The 17,167-nt window shown below is 47.3% G+C and overlaps 1 protein-coding gene across 1 annotated transcript in view; it reads left to right on the forward strand.

Moving 5' to 3' along the window:
- The first annotated feature begins 363 nt into the window (after positions 1-363).
- Positions 364-17,167, forward strand: part of TCF7L1 (transcription factor 7 like 1) — a 159,044-nt gene continuing 142,240 nt past the window's right edge. The window contains 3 exon segments of the mRNA XM_058279001.2: positions 364-784; positions 877-940; positions 1,063-1,190. Of these exon segments, the coding sequence (XP_058134984.1) occupies positions 542-784; positions 877-940; positions 1,063-1,190 (435 nt within the window). The 5' untranslated portion in view covers positions 364-541.

A 17,167-nucleotide genomic window follows, 5' to 3' on the forward strand; every position in this document is an offset into this window, starting at 1 on the left:
CGAGGCTTTCCCGCAGGGGGCAGTGCGGCCCGCGCGCGCGGCCCGGGCGGCAGGAGGGGGCGTGCGCCCGGGGCGGAGTTCGGGGGGTTCTCTGGAAGAAAGTTCGTGGAGCAGGAGGGGTGGGGCCGGGGGGGCCGCCGGGGCGAGTCCCGGGGTGGGGGCGGCGCCGAAGGTGTGCGAGGGCGAGTGTGCGCGCCAGGGCGAGTGTGCGCGCCGCGGCGGCCCGGCCGGGTGTCGGCTTGCAGCGCGGGCTCCGCCCTCGGCCCGCGGCCCAGCCCGGCGCCCCTCCCCGGCGGGCCGGGCGCTGGGACTCCCGGGCCGAGCAGAGCGCGGCGGCGGCGAGCGCAGGAGCCCGGGCCCGGGCGCTTGGCCGGAGGGGCCGCAGCCGCGCCGCCCCCGCCCCGCTTCCCGCGCGGCCACGCCCTGTCAAACTTTGTGGCCGCGGCGGCGGCGAGCGGAGCGGGCGGCCCGGGACGCGGGGCCGGGCGCGGGCGGCGGGGGGGCTCCGAGAGCGGCGGCCCCGGCCCGCGGCGGCCCCACCATGCCCCAGCTCGGCGGCGGCGGCGGCGGCAGCGGGGGAGGCGGCGGCGGCGGCTCGGAGGCCGGGGCGGCCGGAGGAGGGGACGACCTCGGGGCGAACGACGAGCTGATCCCCTTCCAGGACGAGGGGGGCGAGGAGCAGGAGCCGAGCAGCGACAGCGCCTCCGCGCAGCGGGACCTGGACGAGGTCAAGTCGTCCCTGGTCAACGAGTCGGAGAACCAGAGCAGCAGCTCGGACTCGGAGGTCAGGAGGCGCCCGCGGCGCGCGGCCCAGCCCCCGGGCCCCGGGCCCCCGCGCACCGCTCACCCGCCCGCGCCTTTGTGTCTCCCCCGCAGGCGGAGCGCCGGCCGCAGCCCGCCCGGGACGCTTTCCAGAAGCCGCGGGACTACTTCGCCGAAGGTACGTGCCCGCCCCGAATCCGGGCCACCCCGCGCCCGCGCCCCTGCCCCTGCGGGCCCGCTGGGCCGCGGCGCAGCCCCCGGAGGCCCCCCGGCTCACGCGCGCCTCGCTGTCGCTCGCAGTGAGAAGGCCCCAGGACGGCGCGTTCTTCAAGGGCCCCCCGTACCCCGGGTACCCCTTCCTGATGATTCCGGACCTGAGCAGCCCGTACCTCCCCAACGGACCCCTGTCGCCCGGCGGAGCGCGCACGGTGAGTGCCCGTCGGGCAGCGCCGGGGCGGGCGGGCGGGGGCGCGGGAGTGGGGGAGGGGGCCGTCCCGCCGCGCGCGGGGCAGGACTTGGTGGCCGAGTTGAACGACTTCGTGGCGCCCGGGGAGGCCCCGCGCCGCTGGCCCGTGCCTGGGGGAAACTGAGGTGCCTTTCAGGGCCTCCCCTTCGCGGGGAGACGCCCGAGGGCGCGCCTCTGGGGGCTCCCCTAGCCCCCGAAGCACTTCGCTGGCCGCGAAGGGACACTCGGAGGTGCCCGCGTTGGGGGGGGGGGGCGGTTCTCGCTCCACTCGCGGGAGAGCTGCTCGCCCGGGCGCTGGGGCCGGGGGACCCCGCCAGCGTGACTCGGAGCACCGCGGGCGGGTTCCGAAGACGCCCGGGGTCGGTGGCGGGTTCGGTCACGCGCACCCCCGCTCCGCGCCCCCGGCCCTCGCCAACTTTCCTGCCCAGCTCGTCGCCGAGGATCTCGTGGGCCACCCGAGGCATTCTGCAAGCGGAGGAACTTGGCTTTTTCCCGCTTTGTGACCGGCTTTTCTCATTTAAAGCGAGCGCGGCGACACTTCAGACCTGTGAATGGGCGCGCTTTGTGTGGGGCCGCTGCCATTTAGAGCGGTGATTAAGCAAATTGCCCGGCCCCCCCCCCCCCGACGACGTGCAAATGAGGGCGGATTCCTTCGCCCCCGCTCCGGGTCGGAGCTCCAGGCCCCCTCCCCTCCCCCCTCATCCCGCATCGCCTGGGACTTTTGTGCCCCCCGCCCCTTCCGAGCCGCCGCCCCCATCCCCCGATCCCCAGCCCAGGTGCTCTCGGGCTGATGGCACATTTGGGGCGTGCGCCTACCTCCTGTGTGCCGGGCCCTGGCGAGCTGCCACCGGAGCGATTCTCTTTGCTTCCCGCCCAGCTCATTCTGGATTGGGGGGTGAGGTGGGGTGCGGCGTGCATTTTAGGAGCGCTCAGGACGTCCCTAAATATTGATCCTAAAGGGTCGCCCAGGAAACACTCGGTGTTGTCACGCGGGGGTCGGCGGAGGACAGAAGCATCCACTGCGGGGCGGTGGGGGCGGGCGCTCTCCACGCCAGGTGGGTTGTAGGGGCTGTGGAACGCGAGTCCACCACACACACCTTTCCAGCCCGGGGAGGCCCCGCAGCTTTGGCCTTGCTGGGCTGGGCCACCAGGAAGTTCTGACCAGAAGTGTGACCTTTGAGGTGAAAGCTGCTGGCCTCTGTGGTGGGTGCTTTTTTCTCATCCATATTCAAAGAGAGAAGGCGCAGGTAAAAGTGCAAAAGAAGCTGCCACAACTTGATGCGGTCCTCGCTGATTGCCTCCCGTGCCCACGGGTGCAGGCGAGGTTCTGCCACTGTGGGTGAGGGGGCTTGTGCCGCCGAAATCCTCTTTTTCCATTTACCTTTCTGATATCTGGAGGGAGAGGTTTCAGAGGCGCCAACCTCTGGTGCACCCGCCCCAGCCCAGGTCCTGGGGCTGACACAGCCACGAGAGCTGGCCTGAACCTGGTTAGTTATTTCCCTCTCCTTCCACCACCCACTTTCCCTTTAGGGCCTTTTGATCCAGCCTCTCAAAATCTTGGTTTAAAATCTTGGGCGTTGGCTCTGACAACTGTCTCTTCCATCTGCTGCTGCTGGGAAGAGCCCAAATGGGACACGTTTTCCCGTTTGGGATAGCCCCCTCCCCTCTATCATCTCTGCGTGCTCTTAGGCCTAAGGACTTGCAAAGGCTGATTCTTGCTGATACAGGGGATTCCTGTGTGGGAGTTTGTGCACTCATAGGGGATGCCAGCCTTTCCCCTCTGCTTGCCTCTGAGTGGCCCAGCCCTTCTCGGTGCTTTCCCTGTCCTGGACCCCACTGCCGTCCCCTTTCCTAGCCTCCTAGGACACTTTGGCCCTTGCTGTGAGCTTTCTTTAGAAAATATTTACAAGTCTTCCATATCTGCATCTTGTAAGCAAGTTCAGTCTCCCAGCATTTCTCTGCCTCTCCTTGGGACAAAGTTCATGGATAGGCTGGGGAAGATTCCTGCAGTTAGATGGGCTTAGTAGAACCTGCTAATTTGACCCTGCCTTTGGGTGAGGAAACATTTGAGCCCTTGATTGTCTGGGCTATAGAGTTGAGATGACAGCTTTTCCTCTGTGATTATATTAATGTAATTAATGTAATTCTCCCAGTGGGAAAACGAGGGGCAGACAAAGTGGCCCTCTGTTGGGTTCCCAGCCTTCAGTTGATGTGGATTAGGGGAGGTGAGCAAAGTTCTGGAAGGGTGGGGTGGGAGTTCCCAGGATAGATGATCTGGTCTCTCTTTGGCATCATGAGCCTTTTCTTGTTTCAACTCTAAATTGTACATCCTCAGCTTTGCTGCTCTAAGGCTTGTACGTGGTATAAAATTGGGGTAACCCAGTCCTCCACTGCTCTTACACTTTCTGGAAACCCAGATGGGGACTGGTGGGGGTTTTTTCAGGGTGTTCATTGGCCCTAGGAATGGGAGGCACTGGGGCTAACACCCTTCCCCACTGGCGTGACTGCTGCTGGGACAGCTGGGGGCAGACCATGCCTGCAGCCCGTCTCTCCTGGCCATCTCCTGCCCTCGTCACCACCTCTGTCCTCTGCTCTGGTTTGTCTGGGATGCCGGGAAAAGATGCCTCTCTAAAGAGAGGAGCTCCTGCCCTTCACCTGGGGCATGAGCTAAGCCCTGCAGCCCTGGAGCCCTGTGAAGAGATGACTTATTGACACCAGCCGTTGTGCACTCTTCCAGACTGTCCTGAAAACATTCCTGAAAAGGCTTCCCAGGTTGCCTGAACCCCCTCAGTGCTGTTGAGTAGAATTTTGTTAGGAAAATGTAAGAAGAAGAAGAAAATGGATGTAAAAATAGTTTAGGAATCATAAGCGCTAAATAGACACACACAGAACAAACCAACAGAAGGTTGAACGGCGTTTGGCAAGGCAGCTGGAGTGTGGTGGAGAGGAGGGTAACTCCACAACGTGAGTGCTAATGATGTTTTGGAAAAGGAAACTTCAGGTAGAGCTGGTATGGTTCCTGTGTCCAGTTCATGCATTTAAGAGCTGTTGTGCAGTTCAAGTCTCAAGTTGTTCCTGCTTTCTCAGACCCTCTTCAGTGAAACCTCTGTTGGAAGTTGTTTGACTCTTCAAACATATGTGCCTCTTTTGTGTTTTTTGAGAACTTAAAAATTGAGATGTAATTTATATGTAGTGAGGGTCACAGAGCTTCAGTGTACCTGTGCTAATGTTTTGGTGACTATCTGCCAGTCTCTTTTCTATGCACAGCTATACGTTTATGTCTTTTACTAAAAGCAGGATCTTTTGGTATATAATCTTTTATAACTTCCCCCTATGACAATAATATATCATAAATATTTTTCCATAATGTTAAAAATTTTTGTGATAACATACAAAGCATTCCATTTTAACCATTTTAAAATATACAGTTTAATAATATAAATTATATTCCCAATGTTGTGCTGCTATCACTGTCATCCATCACCAAAATTTTTTCAGTCCTCCCCAATAGAAGCTCTGTACCCATGAAGCAATACCCCCTATTCTTCACACCTACCCCCCCCCCCGCCCCCCACTGCTAACCTGTAATCTGCTTTCCGACTCTGAATCCTTACTCTTGGTATTTCATATCTGAGTGCAGTCATACAATATTTGTCCTTTGGTGTTTGGCTTATTTCACTCAACTTAATGTCTTCAAGGCCCATTCATGTTGTCACATCTATCATTCCTTTTTTATGACTGAATAATATTCCATTGTGTGTTTACACCACATTTTTTTAATCCATTCATCCACTGATGGACACTTGGATTGCTTCCACCTTCTGTATTTGTGTGAACATTGGCACACAAATATCTATCTGTCTGAGTTCCTGCTTTCAGTTCTGTTGATTATGTACTGGGATTGCCAGGTCATGTGGTAATTCTATGTTTAACTTCCTGAGGAATCACCAGCGTTTTCCCATGTGTTCAGTTTTAAGTCTTTTGTGCCCCACTGCTTCCCACGAGCCCTCCTGTTTTCTTCCTGACACAAAGGAACCCAAGTAGAAATCTTTGTGTACATGCAGAGATGTTGTCCGCTTTTAGGAATTGTATGTAAAAGCTGAAGAAAACCATTTTCTTTTGTAAGATCAGGGTAAACATGCTGCTTTTGGTAAAAGTCCTTTTAAGCCATTTCATCTAAATATAGCTTTTGTTCCATTTTTGCTCCTAAATATCACTCAGGGTTCGATGAGGGCTTTCGCAGGGAGCTTTTGAGAAGACCCTGCTCGCATGGCTGAAGTTTCGACACTTGGATTTCTGGGGTGAGAACTGGTGACTAGCAGTGTGGAAGGATTCTAACCCTGGCTTTTACTTTCCTCAGGTGGGTGGGTCTGACAGGGGATATCCGATTTTTCTTGTTACCACTTTAAAATATACAGTTGGATCTCATTCTGCGTTGGTCTCACCCTTAGGGATTCTGCAGGAGAAAAGCAGGCTTGTCCAGAAACCCCTAACATTTAACTGAGAGTTCCAGCATTTGCAGTGATGTGCAAAGTTACAAAAGAGTGTGGAATTAAAAAAAAAATACATTTTTAATGATTAACCACTGGAAAATTTTTGATGGGGAGATCCTATTTACATTCCAAAATTTTTTTCCTCTGAGAGAAGTTGTGGGTTTACAGAACAATCATGCATAGAATACAGGATTCCCACATACCACCCTATTATTGCATTGGTGTGGTACATTTGCTACAATTGAAAGCACATTTTTATCATTGCATTATTAACTATAGTCCATGATTTAACTTAGAGTTCACTATTTGTGTTGCGAACTCTAAGTTCCAAGGAATTTTTATTTTTTATTTTTTATTCTGGTCCCCAAAACTTACCCTTTTAACCACATTCAGATATATCTTTCAGTGCTGTTAATTATGTTCACAGTGTTGTGCTGCCATCTCCCACTATCCATTACGAAAATTAAACCCCAATTTAAAGATAACTTTTATTTGCTAAATTGGAGAAATTTAAATTGGCACCCTTAATTCGTAACTCCATGCCTTCTTCACCTCATATCTACTGACGACCTAGCATGGGCAGTGGCTAAGGGGCAGTGAGAGAGTGGGATAAATTAGACCAACTCTTGGCCTTAAAGGATTTAAAAATTGAGTTAGGAAGATGTAATATTAGCGCAAACCACTATTACAGGAAGTCTGTGCTAAGAGATAATAAAATGGTCCAGAGAGGAACTTTGAGCATAAGGAAAAGAGTAAAATTGCTTTGGACTGGGGAGATCACGGCGGGCAGGTAGATGAGGTTTTAAAGGAGTCCTTGAAAGTAGTCGTTCCTTAATTCAAAGCAATTCTTGTTAATTATGAAAAATCGAATCAATGCAGAGGAATATGGAGCGAAAAGTGAAAATTCTCCTTTACTTGTCTCTTGAAGCAGAGGCAGAGGGCAAAGGCACAGAGACAGAGGAGTTCCAGATTCTTTGGGGGTAATACAGATTGTTCTCTGTGCTTGGAAATTTAAGGTGCCAAGATTCGGGAGACTGGGTGTCAGGAAGGAATCTGGTCTTATTGGAAGAGGCAGCAGGGAGCCATCAAAAGTTGACGCTGGGGGAGCGGATATGAAGCAGGCGGTTGAGCGCCTGCTTCCCACATGGGAGGTCTCGGGTTCAGTCCCCAGGGCCTCCTGAAAACAAAAACAGCAAGGAAACAAACCAGAGAACCAACTCGGGGGGTAGGGTGTGTGCGATGAACGATGATGTGGCTCGGTGGTTGAGCACCAGCTTCCCACATATGAGGTGCTGAGTTCAGTTCCCAGTCCCAGTACCTCAAAAAAAAAAAAAGAAAAAATCCCTGGGAGGTGACGTGACTCACTGTACTTAGAAAGAGTGTGCTGTATAATGCACAGGGGGTTGAATGGGGGAACCTGGAAGGAGCTAGAAGACTTAGGGGGCTAACAGGAGTCCGGGGATGATGTGAAGTGGCCTTAGGAAGGGTAGGAGAGGGAGGGACCAGTTGGACGTCTGAATTTGTGGGGGAGTGGGAGTTGGGGACGGAAAGCGGGTGATGTCACAGTCAGCCCCTGCTGTCTGAGCCAGGCTGACCAGCTGGCTGCTAAATGCCTTCCACCTTTGCCTCCCGAGGGCTGGACAGGGGCTTGCTGAATATTTGGGGGATAACAGGGCCCACATAGTTAGGCTGTCATAGGAGGAGCTGCTGATTTCATCACACTGCGTTTGAGGGAGCAAGAGATGAAAGCAGGAAGATGCCTGATACGGGGAAGTAAATCACTGAAGGAGGTGGGAAAGGAGCACTTGGCGGGAGAGAAGAGAGCTCTGTACAGCTTAGATGGCACAGAAAGAGGGGCCAAGAAGATGGAGGTGTCGAACTTGGGGAAGTCAGGGATTAGGAAGTTATTGGTGCCCACGGAGAGAGGAGTTGCAGGTGAGTGGTGGAGACAAAGGTAGAGAGAGTCGGAGATTTGCACGGAGCTTTCCCAAAGGGGTGCCCGAGGGCGGTGCTGCAGATTGGCTCTGGGGTGTCATTCCTCAGCCAGAGCCCCCCACCAGCAGCCTCCTCTCTACGCCTTTTTGCCTTATAATTTCACTTTCTGTCTGCTGTAACCTGAAAGGTGTTGGAAACCAGACACTAGAGACCCTGTTTAAGAAGCTTGGCTGTGGAAAGAAGAGGGACGGGAAGGACTTTGGAGAAAGTATATGTAGGGTGTCGGAGTGGGTGCCTGTTGGTTAGGGTGATAGGGCAGGTGAATGGGGGAGAAGACAGGAAGAGAAGGAGGTGAGAGGGAGAACTTTAAGAAGAAAGCAGTCTTCTTATTTCATTGATGGTGCATGTGCTACCAGCGAGCACCAAGAGTTGAAGATGGGAATGTAGAAAACTGTAGCGGCAAAGGCGGTAGAAATTGAGGGGAGGGCGCATTGGGTAGCTGGATGACTTTGATTTTCTTAGTTAAAACAGCAAGTTGGCTGGGAAGGGGGTCCTGGAATTATGTTGGCAGCAGGGAGCTGCAGACCCTTCCTCTGTACCCCCTTATAAAGTTGAAGCGGTTGGGAGCCGTGTTAAATAATGAAACATTTGTGCGTTGGTTCAAGGTTATGGCACACCTAGGAAATTTTTCTTCTAAGTGGGTGGATCCGGCTGATTGGAAGGGGAATAGAGATGGGACTCAAAAGTAGAAGTTGTTTGCAATTCAGGTTTTCGTTGGGATTGGATTTTGGGGTGTGATAAGTAATTGAGGATGGGGGAGGAGGACTGACCACTTAAGAGCATGTCGAAAATGGCCCTAAATTGGCTAATCTAATAATGTGTTTTTGGAGGAGGTTTTTAATGGTTTGGTTTAATATGTCCCACGTTTTTGTATTCTCTTCTCCCAAACTGGATTGGATTTCGGGAACGTTAAAATGAATGTGGTTTCTAAAACCCTGACCTTCAGAAGGAAGGAGCAGTCTCTCCCTGCCTACACTCTGCTGCTGGTGCTGTCCACTGACCAACCCAGGGGCGTTTCACAGTTTCCTTCTGAGACTCAGAAGCTACCTAAATTGACAGCTGCCTATAAGAGACTAAATAAAATTCCAGAATCCTAAATCCTTTTCATCCATCTGCATAATCTTTAGATTTTCGTGGGAAAATGAACCTCTAGTTTAGAAATACACTTCAAATTTTAAGAATAAAATATTTTCTCAAACATGGCCCTTTTCAGGAGTTTTTTGCAGAAGGTAAGCCCTGGCGGGCTGATCAGCATTTCAGGTGGTAAGGATGCCAGCTCCAGTTCCCTGGGGTCCTCAGGACAGGAAGTGACCTCACATCCGTAGCAGGAAACTGTTAATGGGATTTTTGGACATCTATTGCATTCTTTTCATTTCTTTTCAAGAGGAAGAACAAGATCCCAAGTGTTCAACCCTTAGTGTAGAAATTAAATATAAAGCAACCATAAACAAAAAATTCACAAAAGAAGGAACTACAAACCACCACTTAATACGTGAAGCTATGTTCAGCCTCATGGGCAGTCAAAAATGCTAATTTAGGCCGGAATCATTTTTGGCCTACCAAATTTCCAAATATTTTGTTTTATAATAAGACTTTTCAGAGCTGGGAAATGTGTGGTAAAAATAGGCACTCTGGTTTGCTCTTCTTGAAGGGTGTGAAGAGCTGAAACCCATTTGGAAAGCATCTTGGCCACAGCTAATAAAAGCGTAATAATTTGCATAGCTTCTGACCTGCTCAGAAGTAGATACTTGTTATTCCCATTTTGCTGCTGTGGAAAAAGACTTGTGGAAGTCAAGTAGCTTGTTGGAGGTCGCACGGCTGGTAATTGACAGTGCCAGAATTTGACTTCGGTTGGGACTCCAAAGTGTAGGTCTCCTGTGCCTGATATAATTAGCCCCTCCTCCTTCCGGGGAGAAGGGCAGCTGACCTTTGTTTCCTAGTTCAAAATACTAGTGTGAGTTATCAGTTGGGGGTGGTGGAGGGTGGGTAGATTTGTTCCTGACTTCTCAAGTTGAACCTGGGAATGGACTTTCCCAAATAAACAGTTGTGTGAGCTGTGCACGAGTGGCTGTGGTTGAAACTGGACACCAGGCAGGCACTCCAGAGTTCGATACCTTTTAGTGGGCCGACTCAGGGAGTCCGATCATCACACTACCCTGAACTTTTGGGAAGTTGGGAACTGACTGTTTTTTCTTTGTTAAAATCACAATACCAAGTTTGTCTTTGGTGTGGAAGAAGGCAGAGGAGTTAACTCACTCACTATCCCTGCATTTGGGTTACAACATGCTTTGGTCAACAGTCCAAACTTGGGTGAACCCAGTGTACAAATACTGTGTCCTGATGGTTCATTCAAGTAAGTATTTTATAAATCGGTTACTTTACTTTCTTTTAGCTCTCAATAAGTTAAAAAAAAAAGTCCCATTCATCTAAAATAGATTATTTTAGCATAAATTGACTATTAAATAAATAAATTCTACATTTACAGGGAATTATTTTGGGAATTGAGTTAGTCTTCTTTCCTTCCCCAACCTTTTGTGTGTGTGTGTGTGTGTGTGTGTGTGTGTGTGTGTTTAAGAAGACATCGGATTAGGAATCAAGTAATTCAGTGCTTTTTCCTTCAGTTCCCCAATTATCTTCCAGGCAGTCTCTTTCTGAAAATGATAGCATGGTGGAAGATTGACGAGGGGAACTTCTAAGTGTGGTTGATAGAAGTTGGGGAGATCCTTGGGTCCCCTGGGTATCTATCTCCGTGGGAGGTTTTCTTCTGGGGATGTGGCTAAGCCCTCCTGGAGAACTGGATGTTGCAAACCACTAAGTCTTAGTGAGATTAATTTCTTATATATGATTGAATGGGCCACTATTTGTAAGCGTATCTATAGAAAGTGTGTAGGAAAAACAGAAAAGTGTAAATCTGAGAGATGGTAACTGTGATTAAGAAACAAATGGGGAAACGGACTTGGCCCAGTGGTTAGGGCGTCCATCTACTACATAGGAGGTCCACGGTTCAAACCCTGGGCCTCCTTGACCCGTGTGGAGCTGGCCCATGCGCAGTGCTGATGCGCACAAGGAGTGCCCTGCCACGCAGGAGTGTCCCCCGTGTAGGGGAGCCCCACGCGCAAGGAGTGCGCCCTGTAAGGAGAGCCGCCCAGCGCAAAAGAAAGTGCAGCCTGCCCAGAAATGGTGCTGTACACACTTCCCGTGCCGCTGACGACAACCGAAGCAGACAAAGAAAGAAGACGCAGCAAATAGACACAGAGAACCGACAACTGGGGGAGGGGGGGAATTAAATAAATAAAAATAAACAAATCTTTAAAAAAAAAAAAGAAACAAATGGATCTGATAAGGAGAAAAAAGCAGAGGAATGGATGGTATGAAAAGTCGATCAATCTGCAAGTCCAGATTTGTTGGCAGTGTGGTTTCTGATGTTCGAAACTACACTCTTCCCCCATAAATTCCCCAAAAAGATACATGAGGGTCACTGAAGTGGGTTGGATTTGAAATACATACCTTCCCCGGGGTGGTTGGCTGTTCCTCCTCAGATTCTCACGCAGGCACCCTGCATGGGTGCCCCGTAGCCCCCCCAACTGGACGGGGCCATCCAAGCCTGCCGAGACCTGTGGCACACGAGCTCAGGGGGATTGTTGACTTGCCCAAAGCCGAACACCTGTGAATGGTGAGCGCAGGGTGAGGGCTCAGCTGCACTCACTGGAGTTTTACCCTCCGTGCTGCTTGGGAAGGTCCCATCCAGCCAGTGCAGAGAGCAGCCTTGCAGAGCCAAGGCACTTCAAAATATTGTTATCCTTAAAAAATAACCCCTAACTCAGGATACGAGATTCAGACATTTCTTGGATGTTGCCAGTGTCAATATTTAAACATCAGTATTTTAAAAACCCAGCCCTGTGGGCATCCATAGTATTTCAGGGCACGGTGCCACACTGTGTCCCGTGGCCGCGTTGGACTCATGTGCTTCTGATCCAGCTTTACCCTCCAGGAAGTAGAGGCCAAGAGAGTAGGCAAGGGGCTCAGAGTAAAGTCTCTAGAAGGTGTTAGGGCGAAGACGCCAGCCTTTGGGTCGTCTGATTCCAAGATGCTACAATTTCCTTTGGGTGGAAGTTGGCAATCAAATTGGTGAGAAAGCCATTTGGAGCAAGATACAAAGAAATAGTGTGCACAAGTAAAGAGGAATATCTTTCTGTCACTCCTTTTCAGTGGCATTTCAAATCCTTTCAAGATGCTTGGGTTGCTCCTGGCAAAGTTAAAGCCCCAGTGGCTGGCCAATTTACAGTTTCTGAGATAGTGTTCATTGCTATCTTAATCTCCCTGGGCTTTCCTGGGCTCTGCAGCTCATCTTATCTATTTCCTCTCCCCTCCTCTTCCACCTTTATTTTTTGTTTCCCTCCAAATTCCCTTGTGGTTTTCTTCTGACATCTTGATTGGGTGAACTAGGTCCTTAGATATCATGATAACATTGATTGCCCTGTGCATCTGTTGGCTTAGGTCTGTTGCCCACCTCCTTTTAAGCACCGCTTTTTAATACATATATGAATATTATTTTATATGTGAATTGTAATAGCCATCACTTCCTGGTCGTGTTAGCTCCTTAAACTGTTTTCTAGGTGGGATGCTTGAAGGATAGGTTCGCAGGGGGTGTACTCCCCTATTAGGCACCTCCTTTTCTTTTGGGAGGGAGTGTGACTGGGGATTCAGGTCTGGGGTTCTGGCTACAGCCTTCCTGGCCTTGAATCCCAGCCTGGGAATGGACTCTTAACTAGCTCTGTGTCCCGGTATCCCAGATCCCTCTATGGCAAAATGGGAATAGTACTTTGAGGGGCTACTGAGTGAATATTATGGCTGAATGGAATGACTTTTATTTGTGTTTTTGTCTTTGTTTATTTTTTTAATGTTACATTAAAAAAATAGGAGGTCCCCATATACCCCCCACCCCCTGGACTGGCTTTTAAAATTAGGATTGGTCCAAGGCCAAAACTATCACCATTGTCAAGTGAATCTCTGGAATAGAAAAAGAAATTAGAAATTTTTATCAAAATAATTTATGTACTTATTATAACTATTAAAATATTTAATGGTCCAAGAAATTTAACCAGTATTTTAACAAGTGACTATTTTCCTGAAATGATTTTTTTTTTTAAAATATCTTTTTAGTAAATAAGTAAGTGGTACAGTAGGAGAGAAGTCAGAAATGTTTGAAAGAAAGTAATACGGACATCAACTCTGGTACATAGTGCAAGCTGTGAATGTACATGGTTGTCAGTTTCCTTTGCAAAGAGTTACATATCACTTTAGCGTAATTGCCAGTTTGTGTGAGTTCTTAATCAAATAACTATCAACAGGATATGTGTGTGTGTGCATATAAACTTTATTTGGGAATAATTTCAGACACAGAGAAGAGGCAAAAATAGTATGAATATTTTCCATAAACTTTTCCCCGCGTTTTCCCAAATGGTAACATCTTACATTTATTTTTCTTTCTATAACTTTTTTTCTGAACCATTTGGGAGTATGTCTCAGACATGCCCCTTTGCTCCTGGACACGTTCATGTTTATTTCTTAAAAACAAGGACATTTCATCAACAAAGTTACTCAAATCAGAAACTTAACATAGAGGCAAGTCTATTGTCTCACAGTAGACCTTATTCAAATTTTGACACTTGTCTCATATAGCAAAGGAAAAAATATTTTTAAAGTATTTTTTTGGTCCCAGATCCAGTACAAGATCAACCATTGGGTTGTCTCTTTAGTCTCCTTCAGTCTAACTGTGTCTTTCATGTACTTAACTTTTAAAGAATACAAGCCATTTATTTTGTAGAAAGACCTTGAATTTTTTTTTATTTAAATTTTTAAAAAATATTTAAATATAAATTTTTATTTGAGAATTTGTGAGTTAACAAAACAATCATGCATACCATACAGGATTCCCATACATTGCCCCACCACCATCCCATTACATTGTAGTGACGCATTTGTTAAAAGATCATAGTCATATTATTACTGCAATCTCTAGTCCATACCTGAATTTTGTTGGTTTGTTTTTTTCCTGGTATTTCCTCATGGTCAGATTCAAGTTACGTGTTTGGGGCAAAAATACTACATAGGTGATGCTGTTATTCTTTGTGCACCGTGTGATTTTACCAGTACAGGTGATGCTAGTTTTGATCACTCGATTAAGGTTACTTCTGCAGGTTTCTCAGTGAATGTTACTGTTTTTCCTCTTTGTAATTAATAAGTATCTCATGGAGAGATACTTTGAGACTATGTAAAAATCTTGCTTCATACCAGACTTGGACCAGTTAATTACGCCTGCCAAAAGCAGTTATTTCTATGGTAGTTTCTAAATTGTTCAGTACCTGGTACCTCCTATAAATAAGTAAATAAATAAATAAATTTAAAAAATAAATTTATAGTGTGGAAACAATCATCTCTCAGCTTTTTAAGATGCTTAGTTGTTTCTGTGATACTATATAGCACATTCATGATAACCAAATAAGAGGAAAGAATAAGAAATTTTTAGTCCCTCTTTTTTTCCTAACACCTTCTAATTTTATTCATAGTTTTTAGGCTATTTATTATGTGCAGCTTATAAATGATTTTCCAAGGATATTGTGGTATATAATTTTGGCAGGGTTTCTTTGGTGAAATATTGAGGTAGCAAAGTTGACTTTCTGCTCCATATTCTTCATAGGCTGTAAATAATTTCCTAATAAGGTTTTGTTTTTTTTAAAGATTTATTTTATTTTATTTATTTCTCTCCCTTTCTCCCCCCCACCCCGGTTGTCTGTTCTCTGTGTCTGTTTGCTGCATCTTGTTTCTTTGTCCGCTTCTGTTGTCAGCCGCACAGGAATCTGTGTTTCTTTTTGTTGCGTCATCTTGTGTGTCAGCTCTCCGTGTGTGGCACCATTCCTGGGCAGGCTGCACTTTCTTTCGCACTGGGCGGCTCTCCTTATGGGGCGCACTCCTTGCATGTGGGGCTCCCCTACGCGGGGGACACCCCTGCGTGGCAGGGCACTCCTTGCGTGCATCAGCACTGCGCATGGGCCAGCTGCACATGGGTCAAGGAGGCCCGGGGTTTGAACCACAGACCTCCCGTGTGGTAGGTGGATGCCCTATCCACTGGGCCAAGTCCGCTGCCCTAATTAGGTTTTAATCTTGATGACTCCTGTGGAGTTTCTTACAGTCTGAATTTCATTGAATACAACATGTTTTTCTGTCCCCCGTAGTTCTTGAAAATTGTGAGTTAGGTCTAGAGGTTTGATTAAGCCGTCTCTGTCTTTATCTGTTTAATTTTTGCAAGACTGCCTTGTAGATGTCCTGGCCTGCCATTGGGAGATGCTCATATCTGGTTGTCTCTTTTGGATGTGAGCAGCTGCCGACGATCCATGTCCAGATTGAGGACTTCATTAGCAGTTTCAAAATGGAGTGGAAGGGGAGCAGGTCTAGTTCAGTGGTTGAGCACCTGCTTTGCACATACAAGGTCCCAGGTTCAATCCTTGATACCACCTCAAAAAAAAAAAAAGGAGTGGCGGTCTGTGTGTACCATTTCATCTTCATTTATTGACTGTAATATTTCTAAAAAGAAATAACAACCCTTCCTTGGCTCCTTAGTTACTCTAGATCAGAGGTTGACAAACTTAAGGCCTGCAGGCCAAATCCAACTTAGCCACTTACTTTTGTAAATAAAGTTTTATTAGAACACAGCCACGCTCATTCATTTGTAACTGTTTATGGCTTCCTTTGCATTACAAGGGCAGAGTTGAGTAGTTACAACAGAGACCATATGCGGACCACTACAGAGTTAAAAAGGTTTACTCTGTAGCCCTTTGTAGAAAAAACTTGCTGACCCCTGTCCTAGATCATTTGGGAAAGGCAATTTAAATGCTCAATTTTTTTTTTTTACCCCTTTATTTACCACTTTTCAGTTAGTTTCCTCTTACCCTTGAAAAGTAACCAATTATTATTTTTAATATCATTTTGAACCAATGGATTTAAACTTGTTTGATGTATTTTGATGCATTTCCAATTCTTACTCATGCTCAAATTGTCCATTTGTTCCAAAGGGATCCTCTTCAATGTAATCCTTGGGTCCTTTTTTCTTAACTTTCAATCATTTAATTTGAAGTAATTTCAAACTTACTGGACAGTTGCATAAATAATATGAACTGCAGAGAGTTCAAAAATACGTGCACTCCCCAGAAGCCTGGCTACACCAATTTTAGCAGTTTTCAACCTTTGCTCTATCTATCATCTACCTACCTACCTACCTACCTGCCTATTGAACATTTGAGAACAGGTTGCACACCTCATATTCCTTAAGTGTACTTCCATACGGATTTCCTATGAACAAGGATATTCCCTTATGTAATTACCTTAAGTGCAGTTAACTAGTTGAAGAAATTTGGCATTGATTTGAAGCTTACATTCCATTTTCCATTTTTTTCTTAATAATGTCCCCTGATGAACCTCTCTCCATTCTTAGATCCCATCTAGTAAAATGTTTTGCATTTAATTGTCATTGTCTCTGTAGTTTCCCTCATTTTTTAAAAATTGTAGAAACATATACAACATAACTCTCTCCATCCCACTCTCTGATGCATATCATATTCAGTAGGATTAATTGCAAACACAACATTGCAATATCCTCACCACCATCCATTACTAGAAATTTCCCTTCACCACAAAAAGGAACTCTGTACTCATTTGGCATTATCTCCCCATTGCCCCTGCCCCCCATCCCTGGTAATCTGCACTCTACTTTTATAAACTAGCATATTCTCTGATATTGTCTTTGTCGTTATCATGGGGCTTAAGTTTAACATCTTGAATCTGTAACAGTCTAGCTTTGATAACAGCTTAATGTCATTAGTATATACCCTCTGTCCCCCTACCTTTATGTAGTTCTTGTCACATTTTATTACTTGTTTATACGTTATAAGTCCCAGACTACTTTTTAAAAAATATATATCATTTCAATTATTTATTCTTGAAAACTTGGAGGATTCAGGAAAATGGTAATGTTTAAGTAGGTGGCACTGCCAACACCCAAGTCCCTCCATATTTGAGCTCAATAGGAATTGATGGTGAAGTGCTACTTTAACCTACAGCAGGGATGGCAAGTGGGTAGCAGTTGCAGTACCCACCTCACCTCTAAAATATAGATCTACATCTACTAATGAACATCTCCATTTGCTAAGAGATCACAGAAGTCTGCCATAGTGCCCAGGCTTGCCTACAAAATCCTTCTCAAAAACACTCTGAACAGTCCCCCTGATCTCTTAGCCACTACTAATCTAGTTCCATTCCAGGACTAGAAACGGAGTGGAGCACATTTTAAATGGGAAGGGAGCCTCAAAGAACAAACTGACTTTAACGTTTTATTTTGGTGTTCTGTATAGAAACAGGAAAAAGAAGTTTAAAGCCAATTCTCGATCATCTGTGA

The sequence above is a fragment of the Dasypus novemcinctus genome, chromosome 17 (genome assembly GCF_030445035.2).
Source record: "Dasypus novemcinctus isolate mDasNov1 chromosome 17, mDasNov1.1.hap2, whole genome shotgun sequence".
In the NCBI taxonomy this organism is placed as follows: Eukaryota; Metazoa; Chordata; class Mammalia; order Cingulata; family Dasypodidae; genus Dasypus; species Dasypus novemcinctus.